The following is an 18413-nucleotide window of genomic DNA, read 5'->3' as shown; positions in this document are numbered from 1 at the left end:
AATCAACTTACATGTGCAATCTGCCTGTTCTATAGGGTAATAACCCCAAATACCACCAGCTAGCAGCCAGTTGTGCTGATTGATAAAGACTTATTCAGACTGATTGCAAGAGTCTGTATTTAGACAGCAAATTAGACAGCAATTATTTGAAAACCTTCAACAATCTGTGATTGTAGTCTGTCCAAGTCAAACTGCAACTGTTTGCAGAAAGGTTGCCTCATATCAGGTGACTTGTGCAACTGTGCAACACCCTCAAACGCTGAGCAACAATTTACTCAACACAAGTTTCAAAAGGTTGCAGAATATAGAAGAAAATGCAATGCAGTCACCAAACAGTCACCAATTTATTTGTTTATTTTATTTTATTTTTTTAGATTTTTTGTAAAATGGTACATTTGCAAATTCAACAAATACAAATACAACAACAATAATTGTATTTACCATTACACGCTGCACCCAAGATGGCACAAAAGACAAAATCTCCAATGCTTTCTAAAGAGAGAAATGAAGTTTCTTAAAATCTTTACTCTAAAGGGAATTTTTCAATTTTTTTTTATTACACTTCATTTTTTCTTCGCAAGATGTCATAAAGATAAATTGCCTTTAGTTTTTAATGGTCAATTCTGTGATTTATCGGTGATATAATCGTATTATATATTATATATTGTGTCTTATATTGTTGAATAGTTTTATATTAAGTAAAACTACATACAGTTGCACAAGTATTCGGCCCCCTTGAACTTTTCCACATTTTGTCACATTACAGCCACAAACATGAATCAATTTTATTGGAATTCCACGTGAAAGACCAACACAAAGTGGTGTACACGTGAGAAGTGGAACGAAAATCATACATGATTCCAAACATTTTTTACAAATAAATAACTGAAAAGTGGGGTGTGCGTAATTATTCAGCCCCCTGAGTCAATACCTTGTAGAACCACCTTTTGCTGCAATTACAGCTGCCAGTCTTTTAGGGTCTGTCTCTACCAGCTTTGCACATCTAGAGACTGAAATCTTTGCCCATTCTTCTTTGCAAAACAGCTCCAGCTCAGTCAGATTAGATGGACAGCGTTTGTGAACAGCAGTTTTCAGATCTTTTTATGTTTAGGGTCGTTGTCCTGCTGGAAGGTGAACCTCCGCCCCAGTCTCAAGTCTTTTGCAGACTCCAAGAGGTTTTCTTCCAAGATTGCCCTGTATTTGGCTCCATCCATCTTCCCATCAACTCTGACCAGCTTCCCTGCTGAAGAGAAGCAGCCCCAGAGCACGATGCTGCCACCACCATATTTGACAGTGGGGATGGTGTGTTCAGACTGATGTGCAGTGTTAGTTTTCTGCCACACAGTGTTTTGCATTTTGGCCAAAAAGTTCCATTTTGGTCTCATCTGACCAGAGCAGCTTCTTCCACATGTTTGCTGTGTCCCCCACATGGCTTGTGGCAAACTGCAAACAGGACTTCTTATGGTTTTTTGTTAACAATGGCTTTCTTCTTGCCACATAAAGGCCAACTTTGTGCAGTTCATCACTAATAGTTGTCCTATGGACAGATTCCCCCACCTGAGCTGTAGATCTCTGCAGCTCGTCCAGAGTCACCGTGGGCCTCTTGGCTGCATTTCTGATCAGCGCTCTCCTTGTTCGGCCTGTGAGTTTAGGTGGACGGCCTTGTCTTGGTAGGTTTACAGTTGTGCCATACTCCTTCCATTTCTGAATGATCGCTTGAACAGTGCTCTGTGGGATGTTCAAGGCTTGGGAAATCTTTTTGTAGCCTAAGCCTGCTTTAAATTTCTCAATAACTTTATCCCTGACCTGTCTGGTGTGTTCTTTGGACTTCATGGTGTTGTTGCTCCCAATATTGTCTTAGACAACCTCTGAGGCAGTCACAGAGCAGCTGTTTTTGTACTGACATTAGATTACACACAGGTGCACTCTTTGCAGTTATTTATTTGTAAAAAATGTTTGGGATCATGTATGATTTTCGTTCCACTTCTCACGTGTACACCACTTTGTGTTGGTCTTTCATGTGGAATTCCAATAAAACTGATTCATGTTTGTGGCTGTAATGTGACAAAATGTGGGAAAGTTCAAGGGGGCTGAATACTTTTGCAAGCCACTGTACATACATGAGTTGAAAGACAACCTTATATTGAAATTCTCTCTGTTAACACGGTGTAGCAAGGTCTGGCTGGAGGACCGATTAAGTTCCCCAATGGCAAGGTGTCTGTCCTCTTTCACAATTCACAATCCATGGTAATTGCTGCTTCGCTTAGAATACATGTTGATTACTTAATTCACCCAAACTGCACTTGACAGAAAAACTCCCTTTTAACATGAAGAAACCTGCAGCAGAACCAGGCTCAGGGAGGGGCAGCTATCTGCTGCGACTGATTGGAGTGATATTTCCTAGAACAAATTAATAATTAATTTTTAATTAAAATACTAAGCTCTTGTAACCAGAATTGGCTGAGCATTATGTTTTACAATGTGGATACTCTGAACAAATTTGATGAAAATGGATAGCTTAGTACAGTGGTGTCGAACTTTAGGCCTCAAGAGCCGCTGTCCTACAGGTTTTAGATCTCACTGTGGGTCAACACAACTGAATCAAATGATTAGTTCATTACAACACAGCCATTTAAATCAGCTGTGTTGGATCATGGACACATCTAAAACCTGCAGGACACCGGCCCTCAAGGACTGGAGTTGGACACCCCTGGCTTAGTAGAACCAGCAGTGGAAGGCTGGTTGACTGGAATGTTGACTTCCTCATTGCTGTGCTTTATTGCAGTACTTAGGTATACATCTGGGTTTTGGATACTGCGTAATGCTGTGCGCCTTTTTTAATGGTAACAGGAAGGCTGCTGAGAGACCAGTTCTTTTATGTCATTGCAAGCGTTACGTATCTGGTTTGCTGCGGTTGGAATCCTGTTTCAAACTCAAATTCTTCTTCTGTCTTAAATATCCAATGCTGTTTGCTGATCTTTTCTTGTATGAAACAGTGTTTGGTATCGGTCATTTCCATATTTCCAGGATAGAGTGCCTCATAACGTGCTCCATAGCTACCCGGCCCAGAGATCAATTATCAGTTACTTCATTAAATGAAATGTCTTTGAATTTAGCATTGTAAGGGGTGATAATTTTCATTTCCATCAAACAATATGGCATCCTTTTAATTTTGTGTTATGAGAACTAAAGTATGTAGTGAAAAGCCTACATTTACAAGTTACTTCTAAATGGCGGATGTCCTGGATTTCAGATTTTGTATCAGAAGCACTCTGCAGGTTTGCTCTGCGGACTGGTTCACAGTTATATAAACACCCAGCCTACACACAGTGCTGCTAACATCTTTACTCCTTTAAAGTAAAAAAAAAAAATCATTAGTAACACTGTGAGTCACATTCCTACTTCAGTCCCTGCGATCAGAGAGTAACACAGACATTTCATTCGTGGCTTTTTGTATAAAATAAAAACAAACAAACAACTCTACATAGCGCTTACTGGTTACTCATAATTGTTGAAAACGCTGTAACATCTGCACCTGGACGGGTGAATAATGAACTTTCCCTTGGCGTTGCAGAAGCAGCAAATGAACTTGTCTTTGCTATCTGTCATTTTTACTGAAGTACTGTTTGGCAATGCAATGTGGCAATGTTATTGATTATTACTACTAGTAATGGATTAAAAATTAAACACTGAAAATTCTGAAACCCATTGAACCGCACCATAACTCTTGAATTTAAAGGTGTTTTTGCATTTATTTATATGTTTTATTGGTCCGTGCCACTGGGTCTAATTTTTTTCTTTTCAGTTCCCCTCTCTTATTTACCAAGAGACCCTCGCGTTGGGTATTTCCTCCTTTCTGTACTCAGGAAGCACATGTGTGCATTTACAGACATCGACTATTGCAAATAGATTTAAAGTTTAAAGCAGTGTTGCTCCTTCAGCTTGTAGAAGCCATAGGTGCTCAGCTATAAAGTCACCCTTTAACTACTGCTTCTCTTAAGTTGTTGATTAGTTATATTTTAAAATTGTACCCATTACTTTTGAAGAACTCCTTGGTTTAGGTCCATGGTGCACATCATGCGCTCAGATCCAGGTTGGATCCAGTTCAGGTCCCAATTCAAAGCTGTTAATATGCTTTCAGAATCAGGCTCCTTAAAGATCTGGATCTATAACTGGCAGACTAGCTTACAAACACTGAGGCAGCACTGAGAATTAAGACCTTAATTTTTAAAAATCTAATAGTTATCAGGGTGGATATCTGTTCACCTAGGTGGTGGAATTAAGTGTAAAAGTAGTTCAGCAAACATAATGTTTATAGCAAACTTACGCAGAGCTGTTAAGTTAGATTTGTTAGTTTATTGAAAATGAAACCAGGGTGTAGAGAAATTTATGGGAAAACAACTTGTTGTCTTCTTTAATCTGAGAATAAAACAATTTCATATTAAAAATAGGAACTAAGAAACCGAAATAGTACAGTGACGAAGATAAGGTGGGTTGTATGTACCAGTCATGGTGGGCAGTCTTAGAGTTTTCTTAGCTTTGAATTGGGTCAAATTGTTCTTTAAAGTTAAAGTCGGTTTTTCTACATTTGCATTATTTGTTATCAAATTGAGCCTCTGGTTTACTCATCATAATCCATACTTGATAATGTTCTGTCTCTGGAGGTCAGTGTCTATTTTGGCAGATAGAGTGAAAAACCTCTGTTCTGTAAATACGTGACAGGTGATGTCTATTCTGGATTGAATTTGAGCTGAAAATATATTAATGGAGATGTTGCCACTTGACATCTTGGTAAACTTAATGACTTTATTATTATTGTCAGCCCCAAGTTTTATATTTTCTTTGGCTAAAGCATAATGTTCATTTTATTATGATCGACATTAGAGTCTAAAGGTATGATAAAGTTTGGTAAACGACTCTTGGCCCGTCAGCTTTTCAAAAAAAACGATAGCAGAGGTGAAACGTTGCCTGGTGACACTGCAGTCGCTATGAACTCGTCCTTTATCTGGAGTCTGTGGGCTAGGATAAACACAGAAGGACTCGTAAAGTCTTTGATACGTGCTAAGGTGAGTGTTACACTTTTAATTGTCGGCCAGACTCGACATTGAATGTCAGTCAGTGATGGACAGCACCAGATTGTTATCATTGGTGATTGATAGCTGTTCTCAACAGTGGACATATTGAGCCTGTCAGATAGTGACATGGACATATTGAGTTGTTTTTTGAGCCAGTCAGATGTGCGGTGTTGCGTGGATCTGTTTGTATTGCAGTGTGAGTTCCTGTATCCCAGCCCTGTTGCTAAAAAGTATTCATGTTCTAGTTTTTGACCTTTGGTCATGACCATATAGTGTTTTGGTGGTGGGGAATCTAAGCATCTGCCTTTGCACCACTAAGTCAGTGGTGGGATCTAAAACAGATTTGCAATAAGTTGTGGTAAGTTCAGTAAAAATGAACTGAACTGTAAGAAGTGTTTTAAAGCAAAACACCGCACAGATGGGTGTGAGTTTATCTAACTGGAAAGTTAATGTAGCAATTCTTTCTTTTTTTTTTTTTAAATCTCGTGCAGTCCTTTTCTTTGGGTTCTTCTATAGCTCAGCTGGCCATCTGCTAATTGGAATGTTGGTGGTTCAATCCCTTGATTCTCCATTCTGCATGCCAGAATATACTTGGGCAAGATACTAAACCCCAAGTTGGTGTTGGGGTGTGAATGCGTGTGAATATTCGATAGAAAGCACTTAGGTGAAAAAGTGCTTATGTGAATGTGTATGAAAGCACCTTGAGTGCTCAAGTAAAGTAGAAGAGCACTATATGAGAACCAGTCCGTTTACAATTTACCATGACAATGTAACCAGTAGTAATACAGCTTTCATGTCCCAAAATAATCCACCAGGAATATGCACGAACATGTGATTCCTGCTAGATGCTAGCTCTATTTCGGCTTATAGAAAAACTGAACAGGTTATGCCCCATATGTCAATACTACTCTGATGGCTTTGGTTTTAGTTTTGAGTGATCTAAAAACCTCTACACACATTTCGGACAGGAAGTGATGGTATCTTTGTAACAAAACACTCAAATATCATTGTGCTTATTTGCAGCCACTGACAATGAATTAGATCAGTTATTAGTTACAAGCTGCTATATTTTGCTAGAACAACTCAGCACTGGAAGAAGCTTCTGTGTGCATAAACAGTTCTGCATTCCATAACCTCACTGTTTGCTTCCAGAGGCTGCCCTTGAGCAACTATTCTTTCCAGGCATAAATGCCCTTTAATGCAGTCAAAATGAGGCGTAGGAGCTAGTAAGTGGTTTCCATTTGTAAAGTAAACTAACTCCAACTCACAATATCCCATGTAATATGGATGAAATGCATTAAGAATGAGGGGAAGAATACTGTTAGTGAATGGGTCAATTGCTCAAGGCTTCAAACCCCAAAACACAGTTTCTGTGTCTACAGTTTAACTGCAAAGCAGAGATCAGTATGCAAATTAAAGTTAGTTATGCAACATTAAGTAGAGTGACCAAATATTTATGCATTATTTGCTCTTGTAATTAGCTTATATTCATTTATGCCCCGTGGATGCGACTGCCTACACACATGCCAGCCTGTGATTTGTGGCTCTCAGACGAATTCACTAATCAGCTTTGACCTACTCAGAAAATATTAGGTTCTATTAGGAGCCTTGATTTTGTGTGTGTTACTTAGGTATATGCTTTAACTTATGAAACCACTGGCCCTCTTGTATTTTGCAGCTTTCTTTCCTTAAAAATCAGTTTCCTTGCTGTCTGATGTGGCAGTCTGCCCACAGTTGTTAGTTGTGATTGAGAGTCAGGAGATGCCACCTCAGTGAAAAGGGCTTTTTCATCCGCAGGTGGAAAGCAATCATAACTTCAATTTTTCAGCAGCTAAAAGTGGAGCAGCAGATCACACAATTCAGCAGTTCCTTTCTTGTTTCACTTGTGACTCAAAAGATTCCCCTTTAGGTCTCTGACTGTGATTCTGATGTTGTTTTTTTCACTTTTGGTCAAACTAACCTGTTCAATTTTTTCATTTTTCTTAGAGTGGTCCTGGCTGCTGAAAGCAAAAAGCTAGGTTGTCCTTTGTGCCTCCTGCTCATGTGTTGGCTCTTAAACATTCACACACATCCATCCATCAAAATGGAAATGGAAAGGTCAACAGATTTACAGTACATGCTACAACCTGTGGGTTTGCAGAACCCTTAGAAAAAGTTTCTATTTCTATGCTGAAGGGCAGGCTTGCAGAAATATTCAGTTAAATTTTTGCATCATACTCATATTTTTTGACATAGTTCTTTGTGTGGTTGTTGTTGTTTTTGTTAATGTCCTTTTGCAAATATCGATTATACAGTAAAAAAGTGAGACATTTCCTTTTAAAAAGTCTTAATTATTTTTGACAAGTCTTTGATTTCAGACTGGGGTTAATCAGGCTTCTTATTTTTTTCTGCTATCAACATTTGTTTGAAATAAGATCCGCTGTTTATCAGCTGTAGATAGCTAACTAGTTAACAACCTACAGTTTAGCTACCCACAAGTACATAACTAGGCAACACGAGGTGGTTAGAAATTCAGTTTATGATAAGCGAGCTATTCAGTTAGCTGCTAGTGGCTGGCTAGCTAGCTTACTACATAGGCTAGCTAGTTTGGAATTGGACAAAGACTTATAAAACATGTATAGGTTCACCTCTTCGTGTTTTAAAACTTTAATAGAAAAATTATCTGTGCAATGATAAACATGAACAGCTGTGGTTAAGAACTGTATATCATGTACTATATCTTTACATTGTGTATCCTTTTTTTTATAATACTGCATTGTTTTCCTTCTGTTGACTGTTTAATGTTGAGTTTTTGGAAACTGAACTTGAGGGGCTCTGACTATTAAAGAGAAGACACTTATTTATCATTCATAACTCAGCAAAACCCTAATTCACACACTAATCTATCATCTATATTAATCTAAATTGAAATTGAATACAAATGATCATACCATATTTCGTAAGACTTTAAACTAAATAGATATATGGTTATTTTTAAAAATGCAGGTTTCACCATGGACTCACTGCTGGAGACTACTACATACAATACATACTATAAAATCATTGAACATATTTTTGTAGAAGGTCTAGAAGGTCTGTAGAAATTTTTATCTGTTTACAGCCACTGGTATACAGCTTCCAGCTGATTCTTTTAAGTGTTAGTAAGCCTGCTTTCTGCAGTAAATTGGCATCTTTCTGTGGGTAACCATGACTTGACCTGCAACTTACAACAGTTTCTGAGAAGGTGCTATTTTTATTATGAAATGTGATAAGGTACAAATGAATCAATCAAAAACAAATATGCAAAATATGAAAGCTTAATGTTGTTGCACTTTTGCAGGGACACATTTGCTCTAAGAATAGGCACCTTTGTACACTGAAATATAGAATGACTAAGTTATGGAAGAGACAGAGAAGAGTTTGTGAAAGACCTCACACAACAATGTATTGACTAAGCTTTTTCAAGAAATGTACAACTGCACTGTTTTGTAGATTGTTTTTAAAGGTCCAGACGTTGCTTCTTCCAGTGTTTCAGCAGTGTACATTAAGCTGTCGCAAGAGCCAAAATAATTCTTTTCTCAAGAAGACAGTTAGAATCCCAGAGTTCGGCATTGAGCCAAAAATAGGTCGTTTGCAAAGATTTGAAACTTCTTGTTCAGACATATTGATTGTCTTATATCAGTCCATAAGTGCCAGACCTAAGGAATATAAAATTAGACCGGAGGCTTTGGTTTTATTCACATCTCCAGCAAGGTTTTAGATTGGATGTATTTAGAAATCTGGAGTATCTGAAGCATCTTCGTCATATTTTCATTTGAGCAAAACTGCCACTTATTTCCTGGTACATATTAGTAGTGTTATTTAAAGACAAACTTTAGTAGGCAGGATATGTTTCTACAGGCATGTCTGGTTTCCAATATTGACCTTGAGCAAGCCAATAAACATCATTAATTCAGCCCATTTTTGCTCCTGAGTTTATTTCCCTTGTGACAACTCTACGAACTAGAAAGAACTCAAAGTTTTTATACCCATCATCTTTCCTTTCAGAAAGCACTTGTTTTTGTTGGATTTTTGTTTTTGCTACAAAGCAACTGATACTGCTTATCCAGCTGCAGAACTCTTGGTGGTTTCACCCCACAGAGAGCACAAAGCATGCCACAGAATACCAAATTATTTGGGCTCATCAACAAAGGAATAGTTTATGGAGTCCCTGTACCCTCAGCGTTTGGGTGTAGGGCAAGCAACTGCCAAGACTAGAGCGAAGGAGAACAACATCAAAGCTCATGTGTTGCAGCGACATCCCATCAAGTACAAAGTGGACGGTGATGTGTCAAAGATCATATTTGCACTGGGGTGGCAAGACATTATAAAAATGCAGAGCAAAACAGGTTTTTAAGGGGTTTGAACCAAGTGGAAATTGGCTTCCCTGATGTTTTTTTTTTTTTTTTACCTGTATCTGCTTGAAAGAGTGGAAACGGTTGCTGAGATTCCTGTTGTGTCCCAACCAAAGAGGTGTGTGCATTGCCAGTATTATCGCACTCCCTGCATTGATGGAAAAGTTCCCTGTTTACACTAAAAGAACTGCAGAACATAATGCAGGAGTGGCTGCCATCACTGACCATTAACACTTTCCGCATAACGTGACATGGCAGAAGTACTGAGACGCCTTCGAATGTGTGTTTGCGTATGTGCTTTGAAAGTCGTCATGCAGGTAAATGATGCAACTCCCTGAAACAAAAGGCTTCATCATAACAAAAGGTGTACACGCATAGAGCTATAGATAGTGTGCTGGCAATATCACAGTGATAAAAGAGAGCCTTACGGCAGAGGCCAAGCCCTTATTACAACAACTGTGGTCACAATAAGCCGACTGTAATACATCAGCCTCTGCATGCATAGCTTGTCTTACTTTCTAAGCTCTTCTTCTGGGAATCAAACAAATTCCTTCAGCAGTACCTGAAAGCATCATTTAGTCTCACTTTGATGCCTCTGTATTCTTTTTCTATGCGCTTGTAGCAAAAGTTCTTATCACTGTTTGACTTTTTTCCCCTTTCTCTTGTTACCTGGCTTTCTGGCTTTCTGTCTACAGCTGTGTTTTAGCATTTATCATTTTTCTCTTTTGTCTTTCAGAATAAAGTTATGACCATTGATGCTGTGAAGGTCAAACTGCAGGTAAGAACCCAAATCCACAATATCTGTCTTTAAAACGATAAAATCTTCTTTTTCTTCCCCCATTCCTGTCCAAACGTACATGTGGGTCATTTTTTTAATAATAAATCTCCAGCAACTATTATCCATGGTGTAAAATACGTCTCCCATACATCTTCATTTCCTGCTGTGGGAGGGGCAAAAAGTGCAAATGATGACTTAATGGGGCCTTAGTTAATCTCTATCAGTCAATTAGCCTGCCGTTCTGCCTGACTGAAGACACAAGAGGGAATTGCAGACTTTCCATCAGATTATCAAGCCTGGAAGTTATCAACAAAAGACACAGACAGGCAGAGAGACCAATGACTCTTGGCCGTTCCAAAACCGCATTAGCTACTGTCTGATGGTTTTTTGCACCTCAATTACACAATGCTAACGCTCTCTCTCTTTATCTTTCTCATCTTTAATCCATCCATGTTCATCCATCTGTCTGTCTGTCAGATGGCATATTTCAGGTGATACTTCATGAATTAGTTTAATGAAACTTGACGTATCTTTAGACTAATTACATTAATTGGAAATGTGACTGCTGAGTTTAAGCTGCACTATTACCAAAATGTTTATGGCAGTAAAAAAAAATCAAGTCATTCAGTCAAATCTTTAAAACTTTTCAAAAATCCTGTAATATTGTTTTATGGTTGAGTCACACACGGGTAAAAACAGGATGATAGCCTCCATGAAACTAAGAAAAGTTGCTGGTTATCCATTAACTGCTCTGAATGTTTTTGCATTGGTAGCTTGGTAGTTGCACCAACTGGTCGCCCACAGGTTTAACGTGTAAGACCACAAACCTCGGGAAAAGTGATTTTGATTGTAAGATGATTGCACAGGTTGCCTGACTGGGACTGACTGCAATCGCTCTCAGACAGACTTACAAAGATTTGCAACTAATGTTTGATTTATAAATGCAGACAGATTGCCAGCATGTTGCAATTAGTCTGAGTCAGTCTGTGCTGATAAGCAACAACTGTACAACTTTCAAGCTCATTTAATATTAACATTGGGTCTTGTAGGTACAAGAACTCAATACTATACACGTGTATAGCAGAAAGCAGTAAAACATCCACTTCTGACTCGCTGTAGACTACTTTCATTATAACGCACTCACCTATGATAAAACATCCTTATCTGCACTAGGATGTTTTATCATAGGAGTCATTTTAGCATATTTGGTTCTACTTTGGCTCATGTTCTTGATTTGACATGTCTCCGATGATGACTGGATCACCTGTAGAGACATATCTAAAATGTTTGATCTATTTTAGTTGGTTTTTCTCATTAGTTAAAATTGACTGAATGGAGTAAATGGAATTGAAAAGATTAAAATGAAGGGAGAGGAAAATTAAAGAAGTATAAATGTGAGAGCAAAACCAATTAATCACATGCTGGAGATTCATTCAAGAAAGTCCATGCTGTTTTGGTGAGTGATAACACAAGTTACAACAGCAGGTACCAGAAAAGGAGAAATATGGGATAACATTAAAGAGTGAAGGCCGTTAATGATATCTTCAGTACAAGGCAAGAATGGTAATGTTCAGAGGAGTTAAATTTGATAAACAGCATCCTCTATAAAACTTGAGTCAGTGGACTGTGACTATGTTACGTTCAGTAGAAACCTGAATATACAGGGCATCTGCATCTTTACTTGTTCCACATTCTATTTTGTTACAGCCTTATTCCAAAATAGATTACATTCATTTTAAATTCTTACAAATGTATTAAAAGTAAAAACAAAAATCTAATGTGTATATAAGATCCTGTTTCCACTGATCGTGTGTCGGATGTCTCTTCAACTCAAAAATTAAATATGCAAGAAGTTCAACCAAACGTTTTTCACTTCGTCATTATGAGGTGTGTGTAGAATTTTTCTAGTGCAAAATGAATTTAATACATTAACAAAAGGCTGGAGCTGGAGCTTAGAAAGGACTGGATTTCCTGTGAAACTTAGATTAGGCTACTCTAAAACCTTCATTTTATTTGTCTGAGCCATTTAGACTTGCTGGTGTGTTTTGGGTAATTGTTCTAATGTGTTTGAGCTTAAGGACACAAATGAATGGCCAGACATTCTCATGGAAGATATTCTGCAAACTTTCCAAAACTTTTGTCTCATCAGTTCACAGAATATTTTCACATCTTGGGAATCATGAAGATTTTTTTTGTTAAATGCGAGAAGAGAATTTGTTCTTTTTGGTCATTCGTAATTGTGTCCTTCTCTTCCACATCTCTTCCACAGATGCTATTTTTTCCTAGTCTGTTTTTTATTGTTTTACGACAGCGAGACCTGGAGGGGCGTGATTGGGAGGAACCCCTGATCTGAACCTGAGCGGTGTTTTTTTTATTGGACTTCTGTGCAAATCACAATTTGGCCATAATGAACACCTTGTTCGAACATAAGAGTGTCCATAAGTGCACGTGGCACCAGGATACTCTAGGCCGCAGGTCGATGATCAATTTTGTAATCATATCACCAGACCTGCGACCATATGTTCTGGACACTCGGGTAAAGAGAGGGGCTGAGCTGTCAACTGATCACCACCTGGTAGTGAGTTGGATCAGGTGGCGGGGGAGGACGCTGGACAGACCTGGTGCACCTAAATGCGTAGTGAGGGTGTGCTGGGAATGCCTAGCGGAGGCCCCAGTCTGTGAGATCTTCAACACACACCTCCGGCAGAGTTTCAACAGCATTCCGAGGGAGACTGGGGACATTGAGTCTGAATGGACCATGTTCAGAATCTCCATTGCCGAAGCTGCTGCATTGAGCTGCAGGCGCAAGCCGGTTGGTGACTGTCGTGGTGGTAATCCCCGAACCAAATAGTGGACATCAGAGGTGAAGGGAGCCACCAGGCTGAAGAGGGAGTCCTATCAGGCTTGGTTAGCCTGTGGGACTTCGGACCGACAGGCCAAGCGGAATGCGGCTCAGGCAGTGGCTGAAGCAAAAACTCGGGTGTGGGAGTAGTTCGGAGAGGCCATGGAAAAAGACTTTCAGACTGCCCCGAAGAGATTCTGGCAAACCGTCAGGCGTCTCAGGAGGGGAAAGCGGTGCTCTACCTGCACTGTGTATAGTGCTGGAGGAGTGCTGCTGACTTCGACTGAGAAAATTGTCAGGCGGTAGAAGGAATACTTCGAGGACCTCCTTAATCCCACTGACACGTCTTCTGAGGAGGACGCAGAGTCTGGGGATGAGGGTGATGACCCGACCTCTGGGGCGAGGTCACTGAGGCAGTGTGAAATGAACTTCACACACGCACAGTTGTTTGTCGCCAGATGCCACGTTTATTTCTAGTTTTCATTTATTATGATAGTCCACAGTCTGATAGCTCCGGTCTCAGCTGATTTCCAGCCTCTCCTCCGCTCCTCTCCCGTCTCACTATAAAAGGGGAAGGAAACCATCATCAGTCCAAACGCCATCAGCTGTTCTCACCTGCGTCTCCAGCACCACCCCGTTGAGCTCACTGCACCACTCCCCCCCTGCAGCCGCGCCCGGGACCACACCTCCGCCACAGGCAGTTAAACAACTCCTTGGTGGCAGAGCCCCTGGTGTGGATGAGGTCTGCCCCGAGTTCCTGAAGGCTCTGGACGTTGTAGGGCTGTCCTGGTTGACATGCCTCTACAATGTTGCGTGGAGATCAGGGGCAGTATCCCTGGACTGGCAGGCCAGGGTGGTGGTCCCCATCTTTAAGAAGGGGGACCGGAGGGTGTGTTCCAACTACAGGGGGATCACTCTCCTCAGCCTCCCTGGAAAAGTCTATGCCAGGGTGCTGGAAAGGAGAGTTCGTCCGCTAGTCGAACCTCAGATACAGGAAGAACAATGCGGTTTTTGTCCTGGTCGCTGAACACTGGACGAGCTCTTTATCCTCTCAAGGATACTTGAGGGTGCATGGGAGTTTAGTCCAACCAGTCTACATGTGTTTTGTGGACTTGGAGAAGGCATTCGACCGTGTCCCTCGGGGTATCCTGTAGAGGTGGGAATCACCATACATCCCATGATACGATATTATCACAATACTTAACGCACGATACGATATTATTGCAATTTTTTAAATATTTTGCGATATTCAGATTCTGTACATGAAGGTAAACTTTATCAATATTCATTTTATCTAATATCAAAGTCTCGCACTCAGTCTTTCTCTCATTTCAGTCAGTTTTATTGTTGACAAACTGAACGGTTTGTATTACAGTCTAGTCCAACTTAACTGAATGCAACCATATGGTACAATTATAGCTATTCTGAACTATGCAATTTATGAAAACTATGCAGCCCATTCAGCAGCTGAAGAATTTGAAAGTAAATTAAAACAAAATATAATTTTACATTAAATAAAAAAGTTTTAAACTTAATTAAAATAAAACATGTCTTAATTAAAATAAGTAAACTGTCATGTTTATTGCTGCCAAAAAAAAGTTAAACACATTTGGACAGTGAAGGAATGTCAGGATTCTTGCTCAGAAAAAGGATCAACATGCTCTGAAGTCAGAGCACAAAAACCTTTTTTGTAACAAAATATCGATTTCTGCTGTCCCTGTATCGATACATTATTAGCAAACAAAATATCACGATACTACACAGTATCGATTTTTTCCCCCACCCCTAGTATTCTGTGGGAGGTGCTACGAGGGTATTGGGTGTCTGGCCCATTGCTACGGGCCATTCGATCCCTATACAACCATTGCAAGAGCTTGGTTCGCATTGCCGGCAATAAGTCGGACTCGTTCCTGGTGGGTGATGGGCTCCGCCAGGGCTGCCCTTTGTCACCGATTCTGTTCATAATTTTAATGGACAGGATTTCTAGGCGCAGCCAAGTGGCGGAGGGCTTTCACTTCGGTAGCCTCAGAATCTCATCTCTGCTTTTCACGGATGATGTGGTTCTGTTGGCTTCATCGGGTGAAGGCCTCCAGCTCGCACTGGAATGGTTCGCGGCCGAGTGTGAAGCAGCGGGAATGAGGATCAGCACCTCCAAATCTGAGGCCATGGTTCTCAGCCAGAAAAGGGTGGAGTGCCCACTCCGGGTCGGGGATGAGTTCCTGCCCCAAGACTTAATTAGCCTTTTGACTTTGTGTTCTACAAATTCCAACCTCTACACTCAATGCAGAATTTGTCTTAACATAAAGATGCTGTTTTAAATTTAGTTGCTAAACTGCTAAGCTATTAATCTATCTATTTAGTTGTTCACTATGCCAATCGATGTTCTGTTCATCCTACTCTTCCTTCCTCCCTTCTCTCTCAGATATGGGACACTGCTGGTCAGGAGCGTTTTCGGAGTGTCACTCACGCTTACTATCGTGATGCTCACGGTAGGATTCCTCCATTTGTGTTTGTGAGAACCTCTTCGGTTGTGACTGACATGCCTTCTCTCCACTCTCTATTTTCTCCTGACACAGCCAGACTGTTCTGACAGACATTTCATTGCCTTTGTTTTCTTCAAATGTGTGACTGGCACCAGCAGGCACGCTGCTCCCTGTTGTTCCCTCATACCTGTTGGGATTGCAAAAACATGCATGTTGCTTTGATAGACCGTGGTGTGTGTAGGCGTGCATGCGTGTGTGTGTGTGTGGGTATGTGCATTTCCACCTGTATTTATCACGTTGCCGGGACATGAACTTCCTTACTTCTTGGTACAAAAAGCAAGCCATTTTAACACAATTAATACACTTTGCCACAGAGTCTTGGTTCTGTAAGTATTGGCTGAGTATTGGTAAGTGATGGAATCACAATACTCTGTGTTTGTGCATGTGTGTGTGTGTGGGCACAAGCATTTGCCAGAGGCTCAATGCTGTGTGCAGGTTCTTTTAAGCGAGAGGCTAACCACTGGGTGGGAAAATGAGCCTGCCTCTCACACAGTGGGGAATCGGAGGGGGGGAGATTGGGGAGCTCTGAGCTATTCCCACGTGTGCTTGTGAGGGTGTATGTGTGTGTAGTAGTTATATCTCGAACAGCCCCGCTGAGTACTGATAACAGTTTGCCTCAGGCCAACCTGAATGAGCAGGTGTAGTCGAACACACACACACTTGCTGGCATTATCTGAAACGCGAAATCTGCTCAGCAGCATATAAAATCGCATCATTATGGGACGTGGCTGAAAACATGTACCCGATTGTGTCCGTTATGTATGGGTGTGCGCTTGGCTTTGATGAGGTTTGCATGTGTTATACATAAATATGTGTGTGTGTATGATGGCCAGTTGCCCAGCATCATTCTGATCTGTCAGTCCAACAGTTTAGCCTCACTGATCTTTAACAAGGCACCAAGGGAACCTCAAACCAGCTCCTCTGAGTTGTCCGTCTGTTGCTGACTTTTAAATAAAGCTCATTCGCTCTGACAGACAGGACCAGGGGAGGGAATCCAGCCCAAATGCAGCCGTCACGAAAGCTGTCTACTACTGTGAACTAATGGACAGTTTTTCGTGACTCAGACTTTGAAATGTAGAGATCCCACAGTCAGGGGTCTCGTTTCCATTTCTGAGCACCGCCAGGTAAAAGTGAGGAAGTCCAAAGTGTGGAAATAGTAAACAGATTTAAGTCAGTAGTTTAAAATCTGCAATTTTAATTATAGTTAAAGTCTCACAGTCCTGTCAAGGAAGATAAAGTTTCACTGCTTATACTTCTTTATTATTTTCTTTTATCTCTACATGGATGATTAGCTGAGTGCATATGCTCTCTGTCAAACTCATTACTGGTTACTGATTCGATGTCTTTGGAGCTCTTCACTATAGCCCGTGCTCTCTGTCACTGATCTGCTCCACCGCCATCTGCTGTATTGTGCACATAAGGTACTATGCTGAAAAGCGTCTACATGAAAATGTCACGGCTTGCCAGATCAGACAACAGACTTCACACTGCTGGTTGTGTCGCTACACAACACACAATGAGTCATAACTCATCTCCCCTCCTGCTTGTATTTGTTGGTGACTGACACATAACCAACCTTGTGATACTTTACAAGGCATACTTGGTATAATAAGATAACAATGAAAACTTGACTGCAAAGATGGAAACCAGTCATACAAAGCAGGCAGTTGCACTTTATATTTGTATTTAATAGTGCTGTCAATAAATAAAAAACAAAACAAAACAAATTAAATTCACAGTTGTCTGTAATTAATCGCGATTAATCACAATTACTTGATCCTGATTACTTGATTTTAACTGCATGCGCTAACTGCGTTAACTGCATTAAAAGTTTTAATTTCAATGCGGATTAATTTGCGTTAACTCGTTTTTGGTTTAATTTAAGCAATAACTCACAGTTGGGAGAAGTCGCCCCTTTGCTAATGACTTTGCCTAAATGCTATTTGGACTCAGTGTTTGTGAGGACCTTTAGAAGAAGCAGCGAAAAGTTTTGTACATTTTTTTGAGAGACAGTTTAAAGTTTTTTAGTTTTTAAATGTGACCAATGACTTGCCCAAGACAGCTCAGTAGTTGTTGGAGGGGAATGAAGCATGTCTCAGAGTACTACTATGCCCTCTAGACAACTATTGATGTTTGTCTTATTTAATTCTGGCCCCACTCTCACTTTTTATTGTGTCCATGAACAGAGACCAAAGAAATTCAGACAATCAGTACAAATGAGCTGGTGGTTGGAGTGAGCCCAGTGCAATCTGCCAGGCCCATCTGGTGTAGAGGGTGACGTGAAGGTCCAGCTGGGTCCAGAAACCAGCCGCAGACTCTTTTTTTCCACCCCCTTCTCCCCCAGTGGAACTGACAGTTTGTCATTTCCGCAGCATGGAGCGAAACCACAGGGTACTAAAAAAGAAAAAAAAAAAGAAGAAAAGCAGACTTGGTGGTTGAGACAAGAAACAAGAGGAGGAAGGCAAGGAAAGGGAGGTATTGAGACATAAAATACTACCAGGGTGGTGTGGGGGGGGGGGGCTGATGCAAGCATGACAGGGTGATATAAAGATGCTTGGAAAGACAAATTAATTTCTCAAATCAAGAATGGAAACCAAGATGTCTAGAGGAGCAAAGCGGTCAGAACCATTTAACATAGCAAACAACCAGCTTTCATCACAAAAGGCAGCTGACAAAAATCAATTAACGTCAAAGCAGAAAGCAGTGTGAATAAAAGACTATAATGAAACACTGTAGCACTTTCCCCAGAAGATTTCCTGCATGGCAAAACGCCTCATTGCATCTGAACACAGGCGCAAAAAA

The 18413-nt window shown here is 40.5% G+C and overlaps 1 protein-coding gene across 3 annotated transcripts in view; it reads left to right on the top strand.

Moving 5' to 3' along the window:
* The window catches only part of LOC120736505 (ras-related protein Rab-26), a 120241-nt gene that overhangs the window by 38227 nt on the left and 63601 nt on the right, over window positions 1-18413 (top strand). For all 3 annotated transcript variants that reach the window (XR_005696515.1, XM_040036688.1, XM_040036689.1), the window contains exons 3-4: window positions 10185-10226; window positions 15491-15557. Coding sequence is in view for 2 of the 3 variants with exons in the window: in XM_040036688.1 (XP_039892622.1) it covers window positions 10185-10226; window positions 15491-15557 (109 nt within the window). In the remaining variant the exon portion in view is untranslated. The remainder of the gene's footprint in view (window positions 1-10184; window positions 10227-15490; window positions 15558-18413) is intronic.

This window comes from Simochromis diagramma, unplaced genomic scaffold (assembly GCF_900408965.1).
Source record: "Simochromis diagramma unplaced genomic scaffold, fSimDia1.1 OVJJ01000371.1, whole genome shotgun sequence".
Taxonomy (NCBI): Eukaryota; Metazoa; Chordata; class Actinopteri; order Cichliformes; family Cichlidae; genus Simochromis; species Simochromis diagramma.
The sequence above is the reverse complement of the archived record's forward strand: the minus strand, read 5'-3'. Positions and strand labels throughout refer to the sequence as shown.